Raw genomic sequence first — 14,042 nt, 5'->3', positions numbered from 1 at the left:
AGCAATAAAATTAATTAAACTTTAGGTCACAAGATAAGAATATATTCGTTATGGTACACAAGGTGCCAAAAACACTTTTCTCCTAACAAATATCAAGAAAAGTAACTATAATTATTGATCGCACGCGAAAAATTTTAAAATAAAATCTCAAAAAGTATTTATTTCATTTATTATTTGACTTTTAGTACATTTATTACAACATTTCTGTAAATGCTTCAATATTTTTTTATAATAATAAATACTTCTTGTTAATTTTCAATATTTTTAGAAATGAAAGGAGTGATATGTATATTTAAACGCCTTATGAGAGTATCAAGTATCAAAAAGGCGCGCAATTTAAATTCTTGCTCCGCTGCAACTGTCTGTATAACAATATTAAAACATCCTTACTTTCCTAGCTTTCTATTACTAATGTACTGTCGGTGCTTGGGGTCATATATTTTTAGATTTTTCATAGGAATTTTCATCTCAGAAAAATTAAATTAAACCGAAATCACGTAGTGTTACCATAACGCAATGAGAGCAAATACTCTGTTTTGTTTGGATTCCGTTGGGTATTTTGGGGACTGCTGGCGAAAGTCTTTCGAGAGATAACGAGTAAATAAGAAATCATCGTTAGCAAAAAACTTTTTTGAGAAGATCACCTAGCAAACCGACTGATTATCTGTAAGATACGAAAACGAGCTGCTTTCCCAGTAGCAGAGATCGGCGACTGATCCACGATGGGCATCAATTGCCTTAACATCTTCAGACGTGGCCTCCACACGAGTTCCGCCCGATTGCAGGTGATCCAGAGCACCACGCCCACCAAGCGGATATGCATCGTAGGCGCCGGACCCGCCGGCTTCTATGCCGCCCAATTGATCCTCAAGCAGCTGGACAATTGCGTGGTGGATGTGGTCGAGAAGCTGCCGGTTCCCTTCGGACTGGTGCGGTAAGCAGAACAATCTTTATAAGGCGGTGCTGTTGGCTGCCAGGCCAAAGCCAAATATTGGACCCACTACGGAGCGGAAGATGCCAGTGAAGTATGCTGAAGAGATCGACATGTGTGTAATCCTTGCCAGAAATCCAGGGGTAATGTAAACATACCTCCCACCTGGTCAAGACTCCACAGGGGATTGGCTGCAATCAGTGACGGAGTGATGATCACCAAGAGACACAAGCTGAGTGGATTGCCGCCTAGCACCTGCATCTTGGAATACAAACTGTGACAACCACTCCGAAATCAAATGCTTATATCCGCACACGATTGCGTGTGCACGGCATTCCATCGCACTTATCGACTAACGACTTGTCCCATTATGCAAATCGCACATTGCAGCTTTGGCGTTGCGCCCGATCATCCGGAGGTCAAGAACGTAATCAACACCTTCACCAAGACCGCCGAGCATCCGCGTCTGCGTTACTTTGGCAACATATCGCTGGGTACGGATGTCAGCCTGCGTGAGCTAAGAGATCGATACCATGCCGTGCTCCTCACCTACGGAGCGGACCAGGATCGGCAACTAGAGCTGGAGAACGAGCAGTTGGATAATGTGATATCAGCCCGGAAATTTGTGGCCTGGTATAATGGATTGCCGGGTGCGGAAAACTTGGCTCCGGATCTGAGCGGTCGCGATGTCACGATTGTGGGTCAGGGAAACGTGGCTGTGGATGTGGCTAGGATGCTGCTCAGTCCCTTGGATGCTTTGAAGGTGAGTTTCTTTTTAATACCCAAACAATTCCACGATTCTCATGTGCATTGTTACAGACTACGGACACAACTGAGTACGCCTTGGAAGCGCTTTCTTGCAGCCAAGTGGAACGAGTCCATTTGGTTGGCCGACGAGGTCCTCTGCAAGCTGCCTTCACCATTAAGGAGCTGAGGGAGATGCTCAAGCTGCCCAATGTAGACACCCGGTGGCGTACAGAGGATTTCTCGGGTGAGAATTGTGGAATTTCCGAAGTCGTATTTATGATCATGACGTCCTATTCTTAAGGCATTGACATGCAGCTGGATAAACTTCAGCGGCCTCGCAAGAGACTTACCGAACTGATGCTTAAGAGTCTAAAGGAGCAGGGCAGGATCTCTGGCTCAAAACAATTCCTGCCCATCTTTCTGCGCGCTCCGAAGGCGATAGCCCCAGGGGAAATGGAGTTTTCTGTCACGGAACTGCAGCAGGAAGCAGCAGTGCCCACCAGTTCCACAGAGCGTCTTCCCTCGCACTTAATCCTGCGCAGCATTGGCTACAAATCTAGTTGCGTGGATACGGGCATCAACTTTGACACTCGACGCGGTCGCGTTCACAACATTAATGGTCGTATTCTTAAGGATGATGCTACGGGAGAGGTTGACCCTGGACTTTATGTAGCTGGCTGGCTAGGAACTGGGCCCACTGGCGTTATTGTGACCACCATGAACGGCGCCTTTGCGGTAGCCAAGACCATCTGCGATGACATAAACACGAATGCTCTGGACACCAGTTCTGTCAAACCAGGATACGATGCGGATGGCAAACGAGTGGTTACTTGGGATGGCTGGCAGAGAATCAATGATTTCGAGAGCGCAGCGGGAAAAGCCAAGGGAAAGCCGCGCGAGAAGATTGTTAGCATTGAGGAAATGTTACGGGTGGCTGGCGTCTGATGCCAGGATTCCATGGGTTGCGGTTGACAATAGTTTCCTTTTATAACCAATCTAGTGTTCTTTATTTATCTGTCGTTTGAGGCCTTTGTTATTCGTTGTAAATACACAAGTCATTTATAAAACAATTGTAAATCTCTAGTATCCAAATTTTTTTGTGCAAGATAAATTTTAGAGAGTTACGAGAATGGACCACGCTATAACGCCGGAACCGCACTTGGTGCCAGGGTAAGCTCATTGAATTGCTCCACTGATGGATGAATGTATCAAAGGTGTTGATGTAACTTTCAGTTACACGGGTCACTGCGCCCAGAATCGCGACCGAGTGGGTCGAACTTATGGCCGTCAGACGCACAAGCTGTTAATAGACCCCTGTATTTACCACGCTCCCGAACTGATAGTGGCTCCCATTCATGCCAAGCGCGGCCTCAAGGACTATCCCACAGAGCAGGAGCTGAAGATTCTGCGCACTCGTGAGGGTTTGGTGGACTCCGTTTACCGACATCCCATATTACCAGGCTACGCCGGATTTGTCCCGAACAAAGTGAGTCAGATTGGCAAGCGATATGTTGCTGCCGCATCCGCTGGAGTAGCTCGGCATGAGACGCTGATGGAGTTGTATCGGTGCGAGAATCGGACGCTCAGGCATCGGGATCTACTGGAGAGTGGGAACGGACTCTTCGACCGCAAGATCAACGAAAGACTGCTGCCACAAACCTATTACCGATCGCCCCTGATCCTGGTGACCGGAGTGTCCAAGGGCATTAAGGACGAGACTTGTCCGCCGAAAACGGAGAAACTCTGCTATAGCAAGTTCACATCGCCGCACTTCCTGGAGGATGAAGATGCCGACAAGTTCATAATCAATGGTTACTCCGGCCACATTCCCATGTCAGTGACCCGATTCGGGGAGTCCAACAAGGTGCTGACCAACCGGGCACTGTGCAGCTTCTCGGACTATATGTACAAGCGGAAGCGGGATACGTGGTGTTGTGGACAGGATCTCAGCCGGCCGTCCATCACCTGCCCGCCCGTGGGACACTTCGTCGTCTATCACGAGGACAGCGGAATGGTGCCCAACTATGCGGGTCATGTTCCTGGGGAGACGTACAAGTTCGGACGCACCTACGCCAAGACCACATACGATGCGAAGCGCTGGCTGGAGGTGCACAAGAATCTTACAGTGCTGCCCGAGGTGGCCAATCTGGATTACGCCTACTGAAGTGATCCACCTGCGGGTATTTTTCCTCCGGGCATGTTCGAATTGTAACGCTTTTGTCAAGGCCTTGCCACCCCACGTCGCAAGTGCAGCATTTATTGTCCTTGTATCACCTGGTCCCACTGGCGATTGTTGTGATGTATCGATACAACAACAACATCCCCAGCTTTCTATCTACGTCGTTCGTTGCAGCAAATAAATAAGTTTTAATTGATTGTGCGCCTTTAAAATGTACGAATTGTGGCTAATGCCGTGACCAACTGCAGAGCAGTGCCTCTAATTTTCGGCACCAGTGTAAAATCGGCGGTTCGGGGAGCAAAAGAAGCCTAAAGTGTCCATAAAACGCCAAAGGAAAAAATCTTTAGAATCGAATTCGAACAATTCAAACACACACACGTAGTGCTGCACCGTTCACACACCGCCGTGGAGTACTGTACCGCAGTGCGTGCGAGCGAAACGACCCGTGTCTCGGCAGATAACATACATTTGTATACCTCTCTTTCAAGTGGTGAGTTGAATGCCGATTATGCACCCTGCACGCGTCGCGCCGAGCATTGTATGCAATAAGTGAAGTGCACAGCCGCGAAAAAAAGGAACAGCATAGTGAAACAGGAAACCCCCTGGAAACTCAAATTGCCTATCTGCACAGATCCCTCTAGAACTCCCCTCTCACCCCTTATTAACAACCGAGATTTATGGCGGGAACTCGAACGGAGTGTGCGCACAGGTCACTAACAAGTCGGTGCGACCCCAACTGCGGTCGACTTGTTTATTAAGAGCGAAGAAACGAATAAAAATAAAAACAAAAATATATATGTAATTTGTTGTAGCAGGTGAGATTTACGAATTCGGAGAGGAGAGAGTTCTTCGTATTAAGAACGGGGGCGAATGGGAAACCGTGAAAAACCGCCAAAATGGGTTGAGTTCTTTTTGCATCGATTTTCCCGGCCGGAATGAAAAAATTTAAAATTGTGTTTTTTTAACCGATTATGAATTTTTCGGAATAGTTAAAATAAATACATAATAAACAACTTGGCATCTTGGCAAGTGTATTGATATTATACTTTTAAAAGTAAAATACAGACGATTCTTAAAACCCCTATATCGGTATAATAAATAGTTAAAGTGCAACTATCATGCTCATTAATAAATGTTTTTGTTCGCTTGTTCCTTGACTATTGAAGTACGCGTGGAACATTAACAGTACACAGTGCAATTGAAAGTGTTAAAACGAACTAATCTTAGCTTATTTAAAGATAATATTAGAAATATAACGGAACCAGTAATACTCCATTGAGAAGCAGGTACATAGTAACGGTTGCACTCTTTTCCAATTGCAGAAGAGCGAGTAGAGTGATGAGCGAATCTCTATCTTCTCAAGTGGAGGAGACCAAAGTGTCCGATGATGATGGTGTAAAAGAGAAAGCTGAAGTGTCCACCGCCAAAGATTCGGCGGAAACGGCTATGGAAGTGGAGGCAGATGACACTGGTGGTCAGCAGCCGGAGCAGAGTGAATTGTTGGATAAGGAGAAATCTGCCACGGTGGATATAAACACACTCACTCCCTCGACGCCCTCACAAACCCCGCCACAACTGCTGGCCGTCGAAACTGCCACATCGGGAAGCACGGCCGTCATTCCGGAGAACATCCTGTCCCCGCCCAAGTCAGAAACTCAAACCGATGAGACTAACACGGCAACATCGACGTCCTGCTCCCCAGCCTCTGACGGTCAGCGGTCGCCGGCGGCGGATCAACAGTCATCGGCACCACCGCCACAGGTACAGGCACAGGCCACGCCGGCGCCGGTCAATGGCTCCGTACCAAAGTCGGGGAAACCACTCTCCACAGCGCTCAGCGGCAAGAAGACCAGCAAAGCGGCCACTACGTCACCACGTGCATCCAGATGCCGCAAAACCAAGGCGCTGCCCATGTACGAAAGCGAAATCAGCGACAACAAGATGGGTATCCGACTGTGCATCAAGAAATCTGATGCCGGAGAAGGCGCACCTGCTGGTGTCACATCTCCGCCAGTTGCAGTTCCCGCAGCAACAAAAACTGTGCGCAAGCGCGTCCGTAAACCAAAGCAACAGGACAGCGATGAGGCCGAGTATGAGCCGCGCAAGAAAAAAGGCGGAGGAGGTGGTAGTGGCGGCGAAAAGAAGGTTTCAACGAGTCCGGATGCTGCGGAGGCGGCTGGCGATCCAGTCGAGCAGAGTGTCTGGGCTCAAAAGCTGCCCGAGGAAGTCCTATTCAGAGTGAGAATTAAACCAAGCAGCATATAAATGGTGTTCGTAATATGAATTCATCTTACAGATCTTTGAGCATGCTGTGGATACACAGGGCTGTCTGCCCACCCTGTTTCGCCTTGGCAGAGTTTGCTCGCTCTGGCGGCAGGTGTCTCTTAGGCCTACTCTGTGGCGCACTATGGATCTTACCACATGGGTCAAAGAGAAATATCGCACCGAACTCAAGCTCAAGTGGTTTGTCGACAACCGCTGCAGTGCCTGTACAGACTTGAATGTTTGTAAGTTGAGAAGTATGGTCTTGAGACTATAATTTAATTTTAAAATATCTCCTTTCAGCCAATTGGAAAATATCAGACATAAATTGCTTCCTTGCCAAATTGTCAAGCGGGTGCCCGAACCTTGCAGGCATTACGCTCTCCGGCTGGAAAGGTTTCACTTCGGATCATCTTACGTATTTGGTGGATAACATGCACAAGTTGCAGCGCTTGGACTTAAGTTCCATCAATGTATGTTGTGGCATGTGTTTGCGAAGCTATATCTGATTCAAATTTGTATCGCACAGGTTGAGATGAATGCCAGCAAGAGCGCCGTGGGTGTCAACTCCCTATGCAATGCACTCCAGACCATGGGCAGCCGTCTAACACATCTCTATTTGGCGCACAATCGTCTGGCAGGAATACCACAAATAGTCGGAATTCTTTCGGTGAGTTCACAACGCTTTTACAACTTATTTCCTATGACTTATGGGCTTCTTTTTCATATTGCAGACGCACTGTCCGAATCTAACATTATTGGATCTCTCGAACGTGACCACGCAGGCCACATCACACGGTGTACTCCACATTGAGAAGTTGCAGCGTGGCTGCCAGAAGCTAAAGGTCCTGCGTGTGACAAACTCTCATATAACGCCAAGCACGGCATCAATGCAGGAAATTGTAAGATTCGCATTTCAATGTTCGAACTATGTTTTAAAAGAAAGCTTTTGCAGATGGACTCACCTGGTTTTCCGGAACTTGAAGAACTGTCCGTGGCTGCCTTAACAGATGAATCCCGCATCATAAGCGACGACCATCTGCAGCGCATCCTTAAGAGCAGCTCCAAGCTAAAGCTACTGGACGTACGCAACTGTACACGACTGACGCACGAGAGCCTAATCCGCTTACCTGCCTGGGATATCAAGCATTTATTCCTGTCAGGTTGCTCAGTCACACGAGATATGGGGTGGGTCTAATTAGCATTGTTATGCAGAACGCAGACTAATCAAAAGTTTTCCCAACGTAGGTCGGGTCTGGAACTCATTGCCTCAAAGTGGGCGCACAGTCTCATAGAACTGGATTTGGCTTGGGCGAATATGCAGCAGCCCATTGATAATGCGTTGCGCGCCCTAGCGGAAAAGGGCAGAGATTCGCCGTTGGCGTGAGTATATATTGAACTAATGTATCTATTGTGTGCTAATATATATTATAATTTATTTCTCCCCTGCAGTCATTTGAATCTATGCGGCTCCTCTGTTTCCGATGAGGCGGTAAAGGAAATACTGACGAACTGCCAAAATATGAGCTCCATCAACTTGGCATCGTGCCGTGGTCTGCCGCGAGGCGTCAAGCGCTTGATGCAGGGACCGCAGGAGCTAGGCGAACTTCGGGAGGTTCTGGGGGTGCAGCTGAAGAGCAGCAGCGGGAGCAACTAATCCAGTCAGTGGGCAAGTCCACACATCGGTTTTATTGTTGATCAGGCGGGCCAAGTTTAAATGTAATTTAAATTGTTGCATCCCTCTTCGCGCGAAAGGCGTTAAGCGCTTTGTTGATTTTGTAATGTAGTCCGCAAACATATTGCAATATTTGCATATTTGCAATCGCTTGCATCTTCCAATAATGCTTATTTTGTTTATAGGCCCTAGAGCGTAACTACTGTACTAGCATAGTATTCTCTGCACAGCGGCAGCAGCGAGTTCCTCCCTTTTCTGGAGGTGCCCGCATTAGATGCTGTGCGAATAAGCAACCTTTTGTAAATGCAATATGTATTCATAACTAAGTTGATTCGAATTTTTTGCAGCGCGAAAATCATTTCCTTTTGAAGACAACCGTTGCAACGATTTTCAATGATTTTTTTTAGTATATATAATGGTATATATATATATATACATACTGATTTATTGATAGTTAAGTCCGACCATTGAGCGTTTGTAAAGTATGTATACAAGAATTAAAAATAAGTTTAAAGTGTATAATTCGCAATACAAAAAGAATATATTTACCATAAAGTAGTCGTCAATTCAAAGTCGCCAAGGCAATTTGTAGAATGTTTTAATCCGACAAGAATGTACATATTGGCGTTTCCGATTAGATGTTTTTATATAAACGAAGTAACCATTTATAAAGGTAACGCATATACCACACATACATAACATAAATTAAAACAATTCAATTGTTAAGCATTACTAGCAGTTAAGAGACGGCAATTAAAGGTACATTTAATTTAAAATAAACGCAAACATTTTCAATCTACACCCGGCATTATCCATCTCTTGACACAGCAAAACACACCGCTCAGTCGGGTTTATAGTATAATTTTATTCAAATATGCGGGAGATAATATTGCATTACGAGCTATGTACGGCCAAGACAGCAATTACAGTACGAACCCACTTTTGGGTTCGAATACCTCAGTCCTATATCGTATCGATCAGATCATCTAGTTCTTCTGCAGCTTATCCACGTCCTGAATGTAATCAGTGCCGACCTTCACGATGGCGGCGCCAGTTCCCAAGCCCGCCAGGGTCGCCAGCAGTGCATTGTCCTGTGGCAGGGCGGACTTGATGAGCGCCCAGGCCAGAACGGATCCCATGGAGAATAGGGTGGCGCCCAGCAGGGCGTACGCACCTCGCTTGTTGTTCTTCACGTCCTTCAGGTGGGGCCTGCCGTAAATGTAGAAGGCACTGCCCACCACCGCGGAGATGAGGAACACGTTCGTCAGGTCCTTCTTGGGCAGGATTTTGGGCACGATCTGGGGGTTCATAACATTCACCGCAAGGGCTCCGTAGCTCACCAGGCCGTGCAGCGGTATGTAGTAGTTGAACACATTATCCCGGGTGAAGGGCTTGAGGCCCACTTTGTCGCATATGCTGCAGGCGTCTTTTGACTGTGTCCCGGCCATTATTATCGGTGAAAATGCAATTAAGTTTTTGGATCCCGGTGAGGTCGACGAGTCTTCTTCTTCTTGTTATGTAAAGAATAGGGCTGCCAGGTCGCGATATATGTGAAAGTTATGTCGGTCTTCGCGGACACTCTGCAGATGGTATATCACTGGTTCTAGGTAGATATGTGTATAAAGATGTAAATGTTTTGACCAATATAATATGTCAATGTCTGAGAGATCCTAATATATAAATGTACATATCTGACAGGGAGAGTACTTGTTATCAAGGGCTTTAACGCTTGGAGCGCTCATGTTAGTGGGCGTTTTGCGTATTTGCATAACATTAGCCCCGATATTTCCTGAATGTACAATTAAAAACAAATGTTATAGTTATTTTCTTGGCTGGTTTTTTAAAAATTTTCGAATTTTTAAGTTTAGTGGTTCCGGAACGAGTCACCTTTCTGAACAAGAAGTGTCAACTCTGTTGAACAGCCGGCACGGTGTGCACAACCAGGTGGCAACACCAGCCGGCGCAGGAGAATGAGTGGAGGAGTGCCTGAGAGGTGGGAGGACCGAATGGGGAGAGACAGAGAGCGAAATAGGTGCGAAAAATTTGTAGTTGCCTGGAAATTCCTCAATTTCAATTTGCAAAAAGTAAATATCAGCCGCCCCAAAGCAACGTCGATAAATGTGCGCGCCCCGCGAGCAGAGAACAACCAACGCCAGCTCCTGAAGCACTTCAGTCCAGAGATATCGCCGAGAGCCACAGTGCAGCAGATCCGTGGACGACATGTTGACGCACAAAACTTGTCAGGCACGTAAGAAAATGCAGGTGAGTGCGCCAATTGAAAACGGGAAGGAAAGCGGACACCTAAGCCCAAACTAATTCAATTAAACCGTCGGACGCCAGGTTTCCTTCGTGATACGGGACGCCGAGGAGAAACAGCACCGGAATGGCGTAAACGCTCTGCAGCTGGATGCCAATAACGGCAAGTTGTACTCCGCCGGTCGCGACGCCATAATCCGTGTGTGGAATACACGGACGGACTCCAGCGAGAAGTACATACAATCGATGGAGCACCACAACGACTGGGTCAACGACATAGTACTTTGCTGTAATGGCAGGAACCGTGAGTTGCTCCACCGATCAGTTTAGGCATTCATTCAAACATTCAATCTTTTGCACTCATAGTTATTAGCGCCAGCTGTGATACCACGGTGAAGGTGTGGAACGCCCAGAAAGGCTTCTGCATGTCCACCCTGCGGACCCATCGCGACTACGTGCAGGCGTTGGCCTACGCCAAGGATCGGGAACAGGTGGCCAGCGCTGGACTGGACAAGGCCATCTTCCTGTGGGACGTGAACACACTGACCGCGCTCACGGCGAGCAATAACACGGTTACCACCTCTAGTCTAACCGGGTCCAAGGACTCAATCTACAGCTTGGCCATGAATCCATCGGGCACCGTGATTGTGAGCGGGTCCACGGAGAATATACTGCGTATCTGGGATCCCCGCACCTGTATGCGCAGAATGAAGCTGCGAGGCCATACGGAGAACGTGCGCTGCTTGGTGGTGTCGCCCGATGGAAACCAGGTGGTGTCTGGCAGTTCCGACGGCACGATCAAGGTGTGGAACCTGGGCCAACAGCGCTGTGTTCAAACCATCCACGTGCACAAGGAGGGCGTGTGGTCGCTGCTGATGAGCGAGAACTTCCAGTACATCATCTCCGGCAGTCGGGATCGCAACATCATTGTGACCGAGATGCGGAACCCTAGTAACAAAACGCTTGTGTGCGAGGAGCAGGCGCCCGTGCTGAGTCTGGGCTACAACATCGACAAGACTGGGGTGTGGGCCACCACCTGGAACTCGGACATTCGCTGTTGGAAGCTGCCCATGTACGACAGGTGCACACTAAATTCCTCGGGCGGAATGGACGCACAATGGACACAGGGCGGCACTGAGGTGGCCTGCATAAAAGGTGGAGCCGCCATCAAGGAGTGCGCGGTGCTGAACGACAAACGTTATATCATAACCAAGGACTCACAAGATCAGGTCGTGGTGTACGATGTGCTGAGAGTTGTCAAAAAAGAGCAATTGGGCGCTGTTGATTTCGAAGCGGAGGTGAAGAAGCGTAATAAGCAGGTCTACATTCCAAACTGGTTCACTGTTGATCTGAAAACCGGGGTGAGTTAAGCTAAGCTCTATTGAAGCTTAAGTTCGTTTATACTTAATTATGCTTTGCAGATGCCAACGATTGTATTGGGTCAGGAGGAAGTGGATTGCTTTTCCGCTTGGGTTTCCATTGAAGCTGGACTGCCGGAGTGCGTCGATCCCACAACAGAGATTAAGGTTGATCGCTCATCAGACCCCTTCACATATTAAATGCCATTTAAAATGCTTTGTTTTTTTATAGATCAACTATGGCAAATTACTTTTAGAAGCCCTGCTAGAGTACTGGACACCACCGCATAGCATACCACCAAACGAAATGGAACCCGATATGCACGGCAATGGCTACTTCCAAGTGCCCAAGCACACGCCCGTCATCTTTAGGTTAGTGACTGTGATATAACCTTATCTGCACCATAACTAATTTCTCAAATTTCTGGCTAAATTAAACAGTGAAGTGGGTGGCCGCACTGTTTGCCGACTTTTGGTACGCGACGCAGCTGGCGATAGCGAAAGTACCCTGCTCCACGAAACGGCGCCTCAGTGGGTGACCGACGTGGTGATCGAGAAGAACATTCCCAAGTTCCTCAAAATACCGTTCTTCCTGCAGCCTCACCCGCAAATGACCAAGCCTGAACGAACGAAGAAGGTAGCCGTCCTTGACAGCAAACAAAACTCATGTTCTAACGCAATTTATATTAAATTTTTTAGGATCGTCTTGTGGCTAATGAATTTATTCAGTGTCGCAAGGTCTGCGAGCACGTGCTTGAAAAGGTGCTGAATGCGGAAACTACCCCAAGTGGGGGCAATGCTAACAATTCACTGCAGAATAGCCAGAGCGATGCTAATTCGGAGGGATCCCAACTGCCAGCTGAGGAACGAATTGAACTGTGGTGTAACGATGTGGTAAGACAAATGGACAAATCTCATTTAAAGGACCTTGTTCACCGCCTTTCCTTTAAAGGTTGTGGACCCCAACATGGACCTGCGCACGGTGCGCCACTTTATCTGGAAGCAGTCGACCGATCTAACGTTTCAGTACAAGACCAAACAGAATTTCAACTACGATGGTAAATAAGAGAGCCCACGCATTGAACAACACAAGAACACCTATCACAAACACAACGCATACTTGATTTCTGCAATTGCTATTGCCTAACCGAGAGTTGTGCTTATATATATCCGCCCCATAGGTTCGATCGGGGATAGCTTGGAGCGCGTGACGCGCAAGTATTGAACGCTGGCAAGTGATCTCCCGCCTAACCGAAGCAGTACCGATGCATTATTGAATGAGAACGAGATTGAGCAGATCGATTAACAATTTATATTTTTATAAGTTGATTTTGCAATATATTTGAGTTAACCTGCGATTCGTCTCATCTCTTCTCGACTCGACTCGTGGACAAACACAAACACATTCAAGGAGAATCTGTACGAGCGTTAACTTTAAATTTAAAAGTGCACCGGAGTACTTTTGTTTGTTCACTTCTCGTTAGGAATAAATATGTACTTCAGATTCAGACTTATAACAATTAGGCTTGCGACACACGTAGATAAGCATTGCAAAGGAGTAACTGCAGACATACCATTAAATCGTATTTGCATCTGAAGCAACTAGACCTAGAGTATTGCGCATATATGTATGTATGTAATATTCACACTTGTTTCACATTAGGTTTATACATAATTATTTACATAGAACATACATAGGTATAAGAAATCTGTTAAATATACAGAAAAATCAATGCAATGGTAGTAGCCCAACTTGTAAAGAGCTCTATGCAAGCCAATTTGTACATAAGTAATAAGCGAAAATCGAAAACCAGGATGGAAATCAATTAAAGTTATTAAATTATTTGGAAATCAAGCCTGTCTCTCAGTCCCTAAGATGATTACCCGCCCTCTTAACTAACAACTAGGAGTGTGCTCCTAACGCCGACGTCGCGTGCCCGCCACTCGGGAATAGGACTCGATGCAGGTCAGCAGGCTGAGCAGCTGTTGCTTCAGCGTCGAGGGTATGTGGTATCCGTGGATAATCCTCCGTGGCGCGTTGCTCGTCCGGATCAGCCAGCGGGCGACCAGCCAGAGGCAGTTTTCGCGCAGCGATCTCATCGGAAAGTGGATCAGCACTTCGCTGCGTACGTCAACCAGCTGATCCGGACTCTGCTGGCTCTTGGGTACCCGCACCCGAATCGGCTGAAAGATCCTCTGCGAGCGTACGTGCATCCGTTCGCCCGTGTAGTAATCCCGGAACAGCCAGCTGTGTGTGGTGAACGTGTTCACCCGCACCTCCTCGAAGGGCTTGAGGGTAAGGTACATGTTCTCCCGCTCCCGCTCGCACACCCAGTACAGATCCAGGGTGCGATAGGTGGTGTTTGCAAACAGCACGTACACCTCCACCTTTCCCTGATCAGCGCCCACCAGCTGCTGGCCGTCGCGGTTGTTCTGCGCTATTTGGAGCGCCATCTCCAGCAGGGTGCTAAGCCGATCTGCAATGGCTGCCAAATCAATTTTCGTTGTTTTACGTTTGCACAAGCCGTGGGAATTGGATTGAATCAAATCACAACAAGCTAACAACAAGTATAGATAAAATTCACTTCTTATCAGTTACGGTAACATTTTTCCTGCTGCGTGTCACTGCAGCTG

The 14,042-nt window shown here is 47.3% G+C and overlaps 7 protein-coding genes across 13 annotated transcripts; 4 read left to right on the top strand and 3 right to left on the bottom strand.

Moving 5' to 3' along the window:
- Window positions 1-148: 148 nt before the first annotated feature.
- CG30033 (uncharacterized protein) lies at window positions 149-1,209 on the bottom strand. Of its 2 annotated transcripts, none has more exons than NM_165818.2 (2): window positions 1,090-1,209; window positions 149-1,030 (listed from the first exon to the last, which is right to left on the bottom strand). In NM_165818.2, the coding sequence occupies exons 1-2, from the start codon at window positions 1,190-1,192 to the stop codon at window positions 951-953; spliced, it is 183 nt and encodes a 60-aa protein (NP_725023.1). In that variant the 5' UTR covers window positions 1,193-1,209; the 3' UTR covers window positions 149-950. The 2 variants fall into 2 exon arrangements, with proteins under 2 accessions (NP_725023.1, NP_001188906.1); NM_001201977.1 differs by having other exon boundaries at window positions 579-1,030.
- Window positions 566-2,746, top strand: dare (defective in the avoidance of repellents). The gene is made up of 4 exons (NM_057802.6): window positions 566-934; window positions 1,322-1,694; window positions 1,751-1,922; window positions 1,980-2,746. The coding sequence occupies exons 1-4, from the start codon at window positions 723-725 to the stop codon at window positions 2,621-2,623; spliced, it is 1,401 nt and encodes a 466-aa protein (NP_477150.1). The 5' UTR covers window positions 566-722; the 3' UTR covers window positions 2,624-2,746.
- Window positions 2,644-4,052, top strand: CG18335 (uncharacterized protein). The gene is made up of 2 exons (NM_136822.4): window positions 2,644-2,848; window positions 2,912-4,052. The coding sequence occupies exons 1-2, from the start codon at window positions 2,808-2,810 to the stop codon at window positions 3,840-3,842; spliced, it is 972 nt and encodes a 323-aa protein (NP_610666.1). The 5' UTR covers window positions 2,644-2,807; the 3' UTR covers window positions 3,843-4,052.
- Fbl6 (F-box and leucine-rich repeat protein 6) lies at window positions 3,968-8,592 on the top strand. Of its 3 annotated transcripts, none has more exons than NM_165816.2 (9): window positions 3,968-4,070; window positions 5,180-6,095; window positions 6,154-6,364; window positions 6,423-6,592; window positions 6,649-6,789; window positions 6,854-7,021; window positions 7,075-7,307; window positions 7,368-7,502; window positions 7,572-8,592. In NM_165816.2, exons 2-9 carry the CDS (start codon window positions 5,196-5,198, stop codon window positions 7,774-7,776), a joined length of 2,163 nt encoding a protein of 720 aa, NP_725020.1. In that variant the 5' UTR covers window positions 3,968-4,070; window positions 5,180-5,195; the 3' UTR covers window positions 7,777-8,592. The 3 variants fall into 3 exon arrangements, with proteins under 3 accessions (NP_725020.1, NP_725019.1, NP_610665.2); NM_165815.2 differs by having other exon boundaries at window positions 3,968-4,347; NM_136821.3 differs by having other exon boundaries at window positions 3,968-4,672.
- Window positions 8,593-8,641: 49 nt separating this feature from the next.
- On the bottom strand, window positions 8,642-9,457 carry CG13220 (uncharacterized protein). 2 transcript variants are annotated; one of them, NM_001273958.1, is made up of 1 exon: window positions 8,642-9,457. In NM_001273958.1, the coding sequence occupies exon 1, from the start codon at window positions 9,240-9,242 to the stop codon at window positions 8,781-8,783; it is 462 nt and encodes a 153-aa protein (NP_001260887.1). In that variant the 5' UTR covers window positions 9,243-9,457; the 3' UTR covers window positions 8,642-8,780. The 2 variants fall into 2 exon arrangements, with proteins under 2 accessions (NP_001260887.1, NP_610664.1); NM_136820.3 differs by having other exon boundaries at window positions 8,642-9,326.
- Window positions 9,458-9,768: 311 nt separating this feature from the next.
- CG9062 (uncharacterized protein) lies at window positions 9,769-13,256 on the top strand. Of its 2 annotated transcripts, NM_001273957.1 has the most exons (10): window positions 9,769-9,826; window positions 9,890-10,056; window positions 10,135-10,354; window positions 10,417-11,411; window positions 11,472-11,576; window positions 11,641-11,780; window positions 11,850-12,045; window positions 12,108-12,302; window positions 12,361-12,466; window positions 12,590-13,256. In NM_001273957.1, the coding sequence occupies exons 2-10, from the start codon at window positions 10,015-10,017 to the stop codon at window positions 12,631-12,633; spliced, it is 2,043 nt and encodes a 680-aa protein (NP_001260886.1). In that variant the 5' UTR covers window positions 9,769-9,826; window positions 9,890-10,014; the 3' UTR covers window positions 12,634-13,256. The 2 variants fall into 2 exon arrangements, with proteins under 2 accessions (NP_001260886.1, NP_725018.1); NM_165814.3 differs by having other exon boundaries at window positions 9,769-10,056; window positions 12,361-13,256.
- Vhl (von Hippel-Lindau) lies at window positions 12,707-14,015 on the bottom strand. 2 transcript variants are annotated; one of them, NM_080247.3, is made up of 1 exon: window positions 12,707-14,015. In NM_080247.3, exon 1 carries the CDS (start codon window positions 13,860-13,862, stop codon window positions 13,326-13,328), a length of 537 nt encoding a protein of 178 aa, NP_524986.1. In that variant the 5' UTR covers window positions 13,863-14,015; the 3' UTR covers window positions 12,707-13,325. The 2 variants fall into 2 exon arrangements, with proteins under 2 accessions (NP_524986.1, NP_001260885.1); NM_001273956.1 differs by having other exon boundaries at window positions 13,070-14,015.
- Between the last annotated feature and the right edge of the window lie 27 nt (window positions 14,016-14,042).

This window comes from Drosophila melanogaster, chromosome 2R (assembly GCF_000001215.4).
Source record: "Drosophila melanogaster chromosome 2R".
NCBI classification, from domain to species: Eukaryota; Metazoa; Arthropoda; class Insecta; order Diptera; family Drosophilidae; genus Drosophila; species Drosophila melanogaster.
This window is presented reverse-complemented; position numbering and strand designations above follow the sequence as displayed.